The following is a 13332-nucleotide window of genomic DNA, read 5'->3' as shown; positions in this document are numbered from 1 at the left end:
CAGGAGGGGGCAACACCTGCATACACAGCAGAACATGCTGTAAGTTCAGTGTCTCCATTTAAGCTAACAGGCAGGGCACAGTCGTAACACCTGCTGCCTTTGCCATGACAAGCCCAGCAGAGGCTTATACCTTTACGGAAAATGCTTGGTACTCAGTGTCTGGCTTGTAAAACTGCCTATTAAGAACTATGGATACAAGTCAGCTGTTTCTCATGAACTTAAATGAGTATTTTAGTCAGATGAAAACCAAACAATGTGAGTGCATGAATAAATGGGTACATGTTTATATTAATATATGACGATTAGTATGCGTGGACATAGATGCATGAATATAAATATAGATTCATATATACATGCATATATACATATACACACATATATGAATATACATCTATATCTATATATAGAGAGGTGGGTTTCTCCTGTCTTTGCCAGGAAGACCCAGGATCAATGCCAACTGCATTCATAAATCTAGCTCAAGACACACTCATTTCTGTCTTGACTATAAGATATGCAAAGGCCAAATTACTTTTAAGAGCTCTTCTTAATCTCTTCACATGAATACGTGTCTTTGCTCAACATCCCCACAGACGATTTTCTTTACTTGTGACTCTGACCACCACAGCAATTCATTCTCCACCTCCCCTTCTGAGGCTTTCTGGGAGAAGAGCCAGTAATGGCAGTATAGTCAGACTCTCCCCCATTCTGCATGGCCCACTCAGCCCCAGCCCCAGCCCCAGCTTCTAGTTTGGTCCAGCCTAAGGTGTGAGTTGCTGGGGCCCGGTTGTAGATAGCCAAAGCTAGGAGTGTGAGTCGCAGGTGGAGTGTGGCTCTCCAAGGATGCAATGTTGGTCCTTGGAGCTGTGTGTGTGGGTCTGCAGAGCTGAAGCATGGGTCTCCAGGGCAGAATGTGTGCGCTTCTGAGCTGTGGGTGTGTTTTCAGGGTATAGTGCCCCAAGGTGGGGTGTTGGTCCCTAAGGTTGAGGTATGGCTCATTAGGGATAATCTGTGGCTCTCTGGAGTTAGGATGTGGGGCCAGGGCTGGGCTACGTTCTCTCAGCCGTGCCTTCTCACGTGGGGACACCTCAACCAACGTGGAAGTCTGAATGAGAATGACCCCATTGGGTCATATGTTTTTGAATACTTGGTCCACATTTGGTCCACATTTGGTTGAACTGTTTCGGAGAGGGTGTGCCATTGGGGCTTGGCTTTGAGGTTTCAAAGCCCACAATCATTGCTGTTCTCTGTTAGCCCTTTCTCTTCCTGGAGGCTGTGTCTTAGTTTGTAAGCTCTTAGCTACTGCTCTGACATCATGGCTGCCCACCTAGGGCCATGCTCCCCACCACAACGATCATGGCCTCTGAAACTGTAAGCCCCTAATAAACATTTTCCTTTGTAACTTGCCTCGGACATGGTGCTCTGTCACAGGCACTGAAAAGTAACAGGGAGTCTATGGAATGCATGCTATGCGCATGTCAGCACTTAGGCAATGGGACTACATGCTACTTACCATGTTCTGCTGACAAAGCCAGTAAAACTGCTGGAACTTCTGGGACATGAGCAGCTGAGCACTTCCCACCGCACTCCTGATCTTCCCTAGAACTGCGAGACACAGGAAAAAGGAGGACCCAGTGAGCCGTAACAACAGCAAGAACGCCCTGTGTCCAGGGAGCTGGGGGCAGCACTGCCATCCAGGCATTTTTGCTGGCGTTGAAGCTTAGTGTGGACCATGCTGAACACATCCGTCAGCTGAATTCCCATTTCTTCCCAGCTCACGACAATCCACAAAGATGACCAAATGGCAGCTATGGGGGTGTTGACACTCATCCTGGGTACTCGGGATGGTATAGCTCAGGAAGGGGGTGGCGACTATGGGATCTCCTTGTTTAGGATGCTGAGTTCATTTAGCTTTGATGCTCAGGTGAGTCCTTTTTGAGTAGCCATGGGCAGAAGACCCCAGTGACTAATGCTCCCATGGTAGCTCTTCACTTTTGAAAAGAGAACATTGGTATCTGCCATCTCCTTGAATTCAATTACATGCTATCTCATGGCAATCGCATGAGCTGTGTGCACAAGGGAGCTTCCTGTAGCTGCCACACGGGAGGGCATCAGCCAAAGGGTCATGAGCCACACAGTAGGTCGGACTCGCTGGTTATCGTGCCCTTTTGTTACCTGAGTAAGCATGCCCCCAGTAGGACTCAACTTCCACTACAAAGGATTCCTGAGCCTCAATGCCTCTATTTGGTCAGCCAAATATTAGAGTTTAAGATAGGAAAGAATGTATTTTTATTCACACAAAGGATTTGACACGTTGTGACAGCTTCTAGGTTTAGACTGGGGAAACAGGAGACTTTGTCTAAGGAAATCTAAGGGGAAAGCGCTGCCTCTTGCCCCAACCAGCCAGCTCATTGTTCCTCGCCTGCTTTTCTGTGACTGAAGCACCATGCCGAAAACAGTCGCTTTGTGGATCCCAGCTCACATGGGCCCCAGAAACTCCGGGAGTCTGTGGGAACCTTTCTTCCTGCCAGACCCTTTCATCTCTGCCCGGCTTCCCTCACCGTCTCTCATACATCACCCTCAGGGCTCATGCAGCGCAGTTCTCTAGACTCCGCTCCCGCGCCACTACTGGACTACCAGGTTTAGTTGCCACCTGTGAGTTTCTCTTTCAAGCTCCCTTGCTGAACCCAGATGTCCACCTGTACCAAGTACTTGAAACAACTCATTGCTGGTTTGCTGGCTGGATTCATTCTCCTAGGCTTTTCTGGAAGAGAGCTGTGGTTAGTACCTATCTGCTGTGTACCCTGTCTGGGGCAAAGTAGCCAAGGGTGAGGGGGACAAGTGTCCTGGAGTTCTGTCCCTCAGGAAAGTAGAGGCAAGAGACCGACTGCTATGCTCTGGAGAGCTGTGCACCTCAACTGGCTATTCCTACTCTTGAGGATTTATCTAATAAAGTCAAAAGGCCTTTCTAATCAGCAGAGGACCAACAAGCAGGACATCTGGTAGCTCATGGTGCTCTCTGCCATCACAGCCTGGCAGAATCCCAAGGGAGGAACTTGACATTCAAAGACACAAACTCAGTGCCTGTAGCTTCACTCCTTGAATGGTTAACTTCCCAAAGACCTATGGGGGCTGCAATCTGCTCCAGGGCCAATTACTGAGGGCCAAGGATGCATTTAGTAGAAGAGGCTATTGTCAGAATTGAGTGAGGAATGGATTTGAGCACCAAGAATGCAAAGACGAAAAGACATTCTATATGTGCCAGAAGCTGACATCAAAAGTTTTGACCTCCTAGGCCAGCTGCAGCTGCTCCTATACTCTTCCTTAGCCTGATTTGAGGGCAAAAAAGACAGTGGCTCAGACAAGCCATGAGATTGTTGAAGACAGTGCTGCAGAAACAGCTGATAAGAGAGGGACTCAGAGGTCAATTACAGGAATCACAGGGCCACATGCAGAAAACATCCTTCACCTGTTCAAAGCCAGGCTCAGCCAGCTAATATCATGTGTTCTTGAAGTGATTAAATGTTTCTTATTTGAGTCTCTCTCTCTCTCTTTCTCTCTCTCTCTCTCTCTCTCTCTCTCTCTCTCTCTCTCTCTCTCTCCCTCTCTCCTTCCCTCCCTCCCTCCTTTCTTAATCTTTTTTTTTTGTGTGTGGGTGGATTTTTATTCTTTAAAAATTGATCATGGGGGGCAGGCACAGTGGTGCACACCTGTAATCCCAGCACTTGTGGACTCAGAGGCAGGTAGATCTCTATGAGTTTGAGACCAGTCTGGTCTAGTCTACACGTCCAGGACAGCCATGGCTACACAGAGAAACTCTGTCTTGAAAAACCAAGCCAAATCAAAAAAGAAGAAAGAAAAAGAAAAAAGAAACACACACACACACACACACACACACACACACACACACACACACACACACACACACACACCAACCTAATAAAACCAAACCAAACCACAACAACAACAAAAACTAATCATGGAAAATTCTACGATTGTGAAAAAGTTAGAAAGTGTAGTAAGCGCCCCTGTCTGTATCTCTTACAGCGGCTGGCCAGCTGAGGCTGAGTGACTGCACACTCATGAGGCACCCTAAAACACGTTTAAAAAGCCAAGCGTGGTAGCGCATGCCTTCAATCCTAGCACTCGGGAGACAGAGGCAGGTGGATCGCTGTGAGTTCGAGGCCAGCCTGGTCTACAAAGCAAGTCTAGGACAGCTAAGGCAGCATAGAGAAACCCTGTCTCGAAAAACCAAACCAAACCAAAACCAAAAAAACACAATAAGCAAACACTTCACTCTCAGCATGGTGAAGAACACACATCTCATTCAGAGAAGGTGTTAGCTGCCTGTTTGGGTCCAATTCTAGATTGCTCCTAGGATGTTAAAAATGTAAACCCCAGAACATTTAACCAGTGGCAAGTGAAAGCACACTGGGTTCCTTTCTGCTGCAGGAGAATGGGGGGTTACAGGTCCTGATATGTGGATTCCCATCAGACTGTGGCAGGAAGAAAGGAGAGGGGGAAGGGCTGGGATACAGGGGCCCCTGGAGATGCTACAGGTTCAACATGCCTTTTTATAAATGCTTGGGAAAGGGTGGGAGTGAACTTCAGATTATTTTGGATTTTGGGATATTTGCCTATATATAATGAGGCATTGGGGGATGGGACCTCAGTTTAACCACCAGATTCACGTATACTTCGTCATGCCTTCTACACATGGCCTGCAGGTGCTTCCCACACCAGATCACGCTTTGCCTGCAGCCTGCCCCATGAGGTCAGGTGCAGACTTTTCCACTTGTCCCATCATGCCACTGATCAGAATGTTTTGAATTTGAGACGTTCAGATTTGGGTTCATGCATGTAGTGAAATGGGGGGGGGGGGAGGGCATGTGCAGGGACAGAGAGTTGTAGGTGGGCAGGACTCGGAACAGAGTCTCAAAGACGGACAGAGAAGACATCACGCCCCCTCCCCCACTCACAAGCCCTACAGGAACATGATTAACAATTCTGGTCCAGAAGAGGAACACTTTGTTTCTGGAAGGTGGAATTTGTTTCACTGTGTCCTGTAACACAAGTGATTGATCATATTTAAAAGGGCTCATTTAATCCAACTGTTGCCATGAAATTACAGAAGCTGTGAGCTGAATGTATTTGTTTTTTTACTAACTTTGTTTCTTTAAATTGTAACACAAAGCTGATTCAGTCTACAGGATTTGAAGCTGAAATACTTAATCGTTTTACTCCTCTTAAAAGGGAATTCTGCTGAAATATTCATAAAAGACTTCAATTTATAATCTTTAGCACAATGTGAAAATACGGCAATTCCTGGTATGGATTCATGTGCTGCAGGTACTGTCACAGGTATAAATTAAGTAGTGCCATGGAGCTAAAGCATGTTAGAGCGTGGCTAACGAGCAGCTGCTAATGGTACGTGAATCTGGCCACTTAGTGAATGGGAGTGATCCTATCTGAGCCCTATATTGTAAATAGCTTCCTGTAATTGCAAGGAATTTGAAGTGAAAATTCAATTTCTTCTTCACTATTATACTCACCTAATTTTGTCCGAGTTTCAGCAGTGGCCTCTTAAGAGCCACAGATAAGGACTGGTACTCTTCAGAATGCAAAATTTCAAAGAACCTGATATAACCCTGGCTTTTCGTGTTCAAAAAAAATTATTTTTTCTGATTAGCTAACTTGGCTCTTTGGATATATTTTTCACATGCCGCATCTAATTTCTAATTCTATGAAAAGGTGCTATGAAATGCCAGCAACACTTTGAAAATTCCAAGTGGACTTTCACGGAATTTGCCAAGTTTAAAAGGGTTGTTTGGTATAGAGAGCCTCTCTTGGGAGTCTCCAGTGATTAATTCTGCAGTGCTGGAGGTGGGCAACTGCTCTGCAGAAGTTCCCTTCAGGCCTCAGGCCTCATCTGTGTCAGGTCTCTTCCAGGTCCTGAGCATGTGACTTGCTTGTCTGGCTCCTCACAGTCTTCCCCTCACACTCGCAGTAAGACTCAGCTGATGACATCCCCAGTCTGGCCCCTGAAACTGACCATACTCTCTGGCCTGGCCTGTGCTAGAAGTCTATAAGCAATGGCTATCCCATCAGCTTACACAGGGGCATGCATATCACATGCGCGCACCCCTCCCATGTTTAATGCTGCTGTCCGCACACTGGCATCTGGTTTGCACAGAGGCCATCGTTGCTCCCACTCTGATGTTTCCTCCTCCATCTGTCTCAGACATGTTGGCCAACCAGAGACAGGGGCAGCTTCTCTTTAGCTCATCCTCTTCCCTATGGTCTGCATCTGAGCATTCTTATCCACAATTATTCTCCCTTCACGGCTTGGGGGATCCCACGCCAGGCAGCTGACCCCATGCTGGTATAAATGTGACATGTGGCACTGGTAGTCATTTGTCCTGTTGTGAAAGGGGATCTGGGATGTCTGATTTCTCAAGGGCTCTCTGATTGCCTGAGCTCTCGACATCCAACTGGGGATGTTCAGTTGAGCAGATGTTTGCAGACAAGGAGCCCAGAGCCCATCACAAGGCCTCCCTGCACACGTGATCCTGTGTGGCAGTCTTGAGAGAGCCCCAGCTCCATGCAGTCGTTGAATAAGGTACTTAGAACGTTTTCATTTGTTTCATACAAGTTAGTAAGTTTTGGTTTCATTTTACATCCTTACCCATTTGGTTTTATTAATATGAAAATTTCCATACTCTGGTTTTGCAGTATTTTTCATTATCTCCCAACTATTTCCATTTTTGTATGGAAAGTGGGAGGCCTGCACAGTAGGAGTTAACCTGAACCAGTGTGCATTTGGCTCAGGCTAGCCTTTATTAGCTGCACAGCCCTGAGTAAATCTAGATGCATTCACTCAGTTCAGTGAACTGTGATTATGAAATTGTAGTTTGGGCAAGAATTATTTCCTGTAATGGAAATTTCAATATTCAGAGCTCAGAGTTTGGCTTAATAAGCCATTTAATTTAATCTTAATTTTAAAAGCGCTGAGACCAATGACTGTTGCTAAAATAAGAACTAGATGTGTGTGTGTGTGTGTGTGTGTGTGTGTGTGTGTGTGTGTGTGTATGTGTGTGTTTGTGTGTGTGTGTGGGAGGGTTATCTCACTTTTGAACACGACTGAGGAAACGTGTGGACTTGATCAGCTCTGGGCTAGCCCTATGTGCAAGTCATGGTGAGCGCAAGATACAGCTGGAGTCCCACCATCACTGGTCACAGTGAGACACAAGTGTCCAGGAGGTCAGAACATAGGGCTGCATCAGGGCTTCCATTCCCCACCCCTGAGCTTATAGTGGACAGTCAGGTTCAGCTGCAGAAAGAACATGTAAGTCAAGGCCTTTTGGTGGCTGTTTCAGGGTTACAGTCATGTGATGCTTCCACTCCACCACTGAGGAATTACTGAAAGAGTCAGTAAGAGATGACCCAAGGTCCCCACACCCCCAATCAGACAGCAGGTTTGGGAGGCTATAACCAGGAGGAGGGAGGAGTTTACTTTGACCTCCAGCTGGCCTAGAGGGGGGTGCTTTTCCGGAGGCAACGACAGTCCAGCACAGAGATCGCACACGCTTCACAGCTGTGATGGCGGTTCCTCCGGCCACTTCGGTGTCACATAAGCACTTCTGTGACACAGCAGCAAGCCCATAGTTTTCCTGGATTTCCCCAGAGAAGAGAATCATAATCTGTGACCATGCTTCAGCCCGGAACCTGTTCATTCTTAGGCCTTCGTTCTTTATTTAAGAAAGAACTCATCTCCTCTCTCTGTATTGCCACAGCCCTGTCATGACAACCTTGTGTGTACTGCCAGCCTAGGCATTCTCTATGGATCAAATTGGTGCCTCTCACAGCAGCCACAGATGAAAAAGACATCCTGGGTTGGGGGGTGGTGTGTTCATGTTCTCTGGAACAGCAGGCGAAAGTGGATATAGTGAGTATGTCTCCATGTAAGCGTGGGGATGGGCAAGAGCTGATAGGGAACCTGGTACCTTCCATCTTATAATGCTGAGCACTAAGGGACATAGGTGAAGCTTAGCACTGACCTGGCCGACAGTCCGTGGTCAGTAAACACTGCCTTTAAAGAACATATGATCCATGGGAAAGGTATACGCACTGTAGACTGAACATGGGAAGCCAAATAAGGTGGTGTGTGTTATTTTACTGCTGCATTTGCATATTCAAAAGAAGATTGGGACATTTAGAATGTACTAGAAAGAGTTCCAATGCTGCAGCTCTCCTGGCAGAGGACATGTATGTCTAGAGACATCTATGGCCCTCCTTTTGTTTGTCAGATTAATGGACTCCAAAGAATTAAAGAAAACTATTTTTCAGGAAATTCCACGTGGTGGAAGGGAAGGCTGACGTGCCAGCCAGCCAAAGGAGGACCTTGCTCACTTGGAAGGAAGGAAGGGACTTTACACAGTCTGACAGCTCACATGGGCACACCTACATCCTCGGAGTTTTGTTTAATCTTTCTCCTTTCTTTCCTCCTCCTCCTCCACCACCTCCTCCTCCTCTTTCTTCTTTTTTTTTTGGGGGGGGGGGTTTGAGACAGGGTCTCTCTGTGTAGCCTCAGCTGTCCTGGAGTTCTCTTTGTAGAACGGGCTGGCCTCGAACTCACAGAGATCCACCTGCCTCTGCCTCCTGAGTGCTGGGATTAAAGGCATGTGCCCTGCTGTTTCATCTTTTCTATAGATGTGGCATTGCTACAGAAAAAGCTGAGAAAAGCCAGGGGCTCTCTCCTTCTGATTTGGTCAAATGAACCGAATCCATTTTCTTTGATCAATTTGCTTACTAATTTCAGAAGTGGTGGTTTATAGACAAACACTTGTTTCTGAATCCCAATCCTCCCTCCCTTCCCCCCCACTTCCCCCCCACTTCCCCCCCACTTCCCCCCCCTTTCTCATCCCTCCTTTATCCTCTCTTCTCCCCCCCCAGCCATACCTTCCCTCCATTCCTTTCTCCTTCCCTAGCTCATTCTTTCCACTTCCCCTTTCCCTTTCTCCTCGCTCTCCTCTTTCTTCCCCTCCTCTCCTCCCCGCCCTCACTCCCGCCACTCCCTGCACCCCACACACTGGGCAGTGCCTTTCCACACTGCACCACTTGACTCCACCTCTTGGTGGTGGGGTTAGTTCTTCAAATAAAAGAGAGAGAGGTAGAGCTCGAGCCTTCTGTTCTCTATGCAGAGAAACAGGGACCTGAGAGCTTGGGGTTTGGATGGGTCAGCAGTGGGCATGCTCAGTTGGGGGCTCTGTAAGTTGCTCCTTGCAGTGGTGAGTTTTTCCTTACCTTCTCCTCCCCCCCCCCCCGGAATGTTTTGTTTTGTTTTGGTATGATGCGAAGGGTTATACAAACAGGACAAATAATAATAATGCCTCAAATTAAGTGACCAGAGATCTGGTTAGTGGAGTATGAGGTGATTGATGCACAGCACCGAGGGGAAGAGCGCGCACAGCTAATCACATACTCAGCCCTCAGAATAAAGCAAAACAAAACTGAAGTGGAGCATCCCACAGGGCATGGCAACAGCTTGCCTTTCCTGTTTTATACTGCCTCTTGGGATTGAGTTGGGGGGCAGCAGAGAGTGTTTTGCTCTCAAGTTTGTTCAAATGTGGGAGGGACGTCTCACTATTGGCACTGCCATTTGTTCACTCACGCCTGACTGAGAAGACACCGGTCTAACACACTGCGGGGAAAGTCAAAGTCTTACTTTCCTCGGAGAGGTCATTCTCCTCTGCTTCTCTCTCCATCTCTTTGCACCAGCCTTCCATCCTCTTCGTCTCCGTGTGCAGCAATTTCAGGAACCACGAGCCATCCCTGCGGCATGGCGACATCCTTCCGGTCTCCACTGTGTCCAGTGATGGCTCCAGCCAGGGATCAGGTGGCGGCAGGGTAGACGTGTCCACCTGTGTCCTGTAGTCCTCCCTGTAACTGAAGAGGCCCTGTGTCCGCACAGTCCTCAGTGCCCCATACTGCGTCGGGGTACTGGGCTCTGAATGCCGCTGGAAGGAGGATCCGAACTGCAGGCCCTTGTCCTCCATGGTGATGTGTCCGGGGAAGCCCTCCAGCTCTAAGTCAGCCTGCACAGCTGCTGTGACGCTGTTCGAGCGCTTGAAACGACCGTGCCTGGAGAAGGAGGACAGAGGAAAGATGCAGCCGTGTCCTGCAGACCCTTCACGGGGGCACTCTCATGCTAACACCCACTTGCAAGTCCAACTCACTGTGCTTGAGGGTCACTGTGAGGCACACACGGTGTGGCAAATGATATCAACCTAACTCAAAATCTAGGCAACACCCACTCACCACTCAAGTATATTGGGTGAGTTAGAGAGGCGTTTGATGGCTGCCTCCTCTTAGAACGATGGCTCCCAAACTTCCTGATGCTGTGACCCTTTAATACAGTTCCTTATGTTATGGTCACTCCTAACATTTTATTTCTACTTCATAACTGTGATTTTTTTACTGTTACAAATCGTAGTGTAGATATCTGACATGCAGAACCCCAAGGGGGTCACGACCCACAGGTTGAGAACTACTGCTCTAGAGACATGCTAGGTAGCCTGTGTATAAAGCGATGCCCACTGTAGATCTTTTTAAAAAATATTTATTAATTGTGTATTTTTTATTTATCTTATTTATTATGCCCGCATGCTAGAAGAGGGTACCAGATGGTTGTGAGCCACCATGTGGTTGCTGGGAGTTGAACTCAGGACCTTTGGAAGAGCAGTCAGTGCTCTTAACCTCTGAGCCATCTCTCCAGCGCCCCCTCTGTAGATCTTTAAGTTATAATGTGAATTTCTTTGCAGCCCAGATCTTTCCTGTTAGGTTCAGAGACCCTTCAAGGAGGCCTGCCCCCAGCACAGCACCCAGGGGAGGGCACCTGCAGTTTTCAACATAGAGCCTGGTACTTTTCGCTGCCGTGTAGTTAGCAAATATATTTCTTAATACCAGGAAAACAGTTCTTCTGGTTCAAAATAATGCCATAGCCACAGATGCACGTCTGCATTCTATACTTGTAGGTGAAACTTCTGAAACAAGATGATGCCAGTGTCGCTGACATCTTGGCTTTCCCTCCCTCCCTCTCTCCTTCCCTCCCTCCCTCCCTCCCATGCTCCTTTTTGCCTGTCTGTATTTCCCCTCTTTCTCCCTCATTATTTCATCATTATAAGGTGAGGAGCGCATTTGCCCTGCAGCCTACTCTCTTTTTTGAAAAAGGATTCTGGATAAAGGACTTTGACCTTCCACGGCTGTGAGCTATGATGCTATTTTAATAGGTGGTAAATTACTTTGAAAAGAATTATTCCCTTCCCTCTTATAAAAAACTAGGCATGAGCCATGTTCATTCACACTTGAGCGACATAAATGGGGGAAGGTATAAATGAACGGCTTGTCTCCACAGGCAGCGTGAATTACTGACGGCCAGTGCAGAGAGATCTAGAGTCTTGCAGCCCAGCGTTTAGCAAGGTGGCTGGCTTGGGGGACACAGCCACTCTGAGAGGGGGAGTTACCGCTTTTCGTCTTCTACTTGCACACCGACAGAGTGGTACTCCCGCAGGCCTCTGCTCTCCGTGTCGGAATCCGTGGCTGTTTCTACCTAATTCAACACAGAAGATCTCGCTTTAGTCTTAAGGCATGACAACTGGTCAGTGCCTATTCTCTTCTTTGCTGTAATTGATTGTATATTTGTTTAATGCACTAAATCCAGGAGAAACAGATGAGACAGATGAAGGGGAGAGAGGGGGGCAGCATTTATATTTTTGTGTAATTAGGTGGCTACCAGAATTTCACTGAATTTTACATAACTACTTGAGGTCAGTGCTGCACTTGAGTCTTTCAGACGTATGCAGCTAAAACTGCTTAGTTCAGCTCAGGCAAAGACAAAAAGGGCTTTGCTGGACCGCATTGTTACAGGACGTGAAAGCTCTTATCACAGTCTGCAGTGAAGAAGGTGAGGACAGTGTGAGCCAAACACAGCTAACAATGACAGATAAGCGGTTTAAGAGGAGTGCACTGATAGCTGCAGCCGCACACAGAAAGACACAGGAAGGGACACGAGGAAGCCTCGTGGCTGCTGGGATGGCCAGCAGGCTGCTAAAGGTGACGACAGAGACAGGCATCCCGACGAGAATCCTTACCATGGCCCTATTGGCTATGAAGTTCTCCCAAACCCACCAGGCATTTTAATCAGCTATGGGAAAGGGTTACACAGTGGATCCCTGTAGAGGAAATTCTGTGAGGCAGAGGCTGGCAAAGCTGTGGAGATCCTTCCAGGTACCAGACAGCCTGCTCTTTACTGACAGCACCATCTGAGGCATCTATAGGATTGCTAAACCCAAATTCAAATGTCATAATAGAAAAACACATTTTCTTAAAATTGTAAGTCACTCCCAGGAATCAAGAAGCAGTCAACACTAGGCATTGTACCCTGTGTGTTTGGGAGGAGAAACTGCTGGCCCAGGCCTGAGTGTGATCTGTGGCTGCCCCTCCAGGTCCCACAGGCCAGGGGACGTGGTGGTCATGGGTATATGTTATTTTCTTGACCAGGAGCCACTGTCTTAAGCTTTACCTCTTATCACCCACACAAAGATCCCAGGGTGTTCCTGGGAGGTTGAGTAACCTGCCCAAAGGCAAGTGCCAGGATTCTAGCCCAGGTGCTTGCAACCTCAGAGCTCTGCTTTCCACCTCTCATGGCCATGGGAGTCTCAGAGCTCTGCTTTCTACCTCTCATGGCCACGGGAGTCTCAGAGCTCCGCTTTCCACCTCTCATGGCCACGGGAATCTCCGAGCTCTTGCATCATTCCTAACCAAAGGGTGGATGGGATCAATGCTGCTGCTTCTGACAGCTGGAAGGAGGGAGGGAAGGAGGGAAGGAGGGAAGGAGGGAAGGAGGGATGGAGGGAGGGAGGGAGGGGTCAAATGCAGGAAGAACATTCTGGAATGACAACCTGACCTTCCTGTTAGGGGTCACCATTCTGCCTCCTATTTTTAAGTGGCCATGGCTCCATTGAATTGTATGGTACCTTACTGGACATAAAGATTATTGATACTTCACACAAAGGACCTTGATATAAATCAGTATGTTTAAAATTCTATGTCAGGACACAGAGACTTATTGTTTATTCGTCCACGTATTTCTTTAGGTAGGGTTAGAACCCAGGGGCTCTGCATATACTAGGCAAACACTCTAGTACTGAATTCCATCCCAGCCCTGACTTGTGTATTAACTATATGCACTTCTATGTTATGCTTGCCTAACTCACTTCTTTAGTCTTCAATGTAGGGACAATTTGGTTAATTCTACCTTTTCACCATACAATGTTT

The 13332-nt window shown here is 47.5% G+C and overlaps 1 protein-coding gene across 5 annotated transcripts in view; it reads right to left on the bottom strand.

Annotated features, from left to right (window-relative positions):
• DLGAP2 (DLG associated protein 2) overlaps positions 1 to 13332 on the bottom strand; it is a 704261-nt gene that overhangs the window by 11580 nt on the left and 679349 nt on the right. For all 5 annotated transcript variants that reach the window (XM_084758843.1, XM_084758842.1, XM_084758846.1 and 2 more), the window contains 3 exons: positions 11520 to 11605; positions 9722 to 10137; positions 1511 to 1602 (listed from right to left, as the gene is read on the bottom strand). In XM_084758843.1, coding sequence (XP_084614969.1) covers positions 1511 to 1602; positions 9722 to 10137; positions 11520 to 11605 — 594 coding nt within the window. The remainder of the gene's footprint in view (positions 1 to 1510; positions 1603 to 9721; positions 10138 to 11519; positions 11606 to 13332) is intronic.

This window comes from Acomys minous, assembly GCF_964271855.1.
Source record: "Acomys minous genome assembly, chromosome: 15".
NCBI classification, from domain to species: domain Eukaryota; kingdom Metazoa; phylum Chordata; class Mammalia; order Rodentia; family Muridae; genus Acomys; species Acomys minous.
This window is presented reverse-complemented; position numbering and strand designations above follow the sequence as displayed.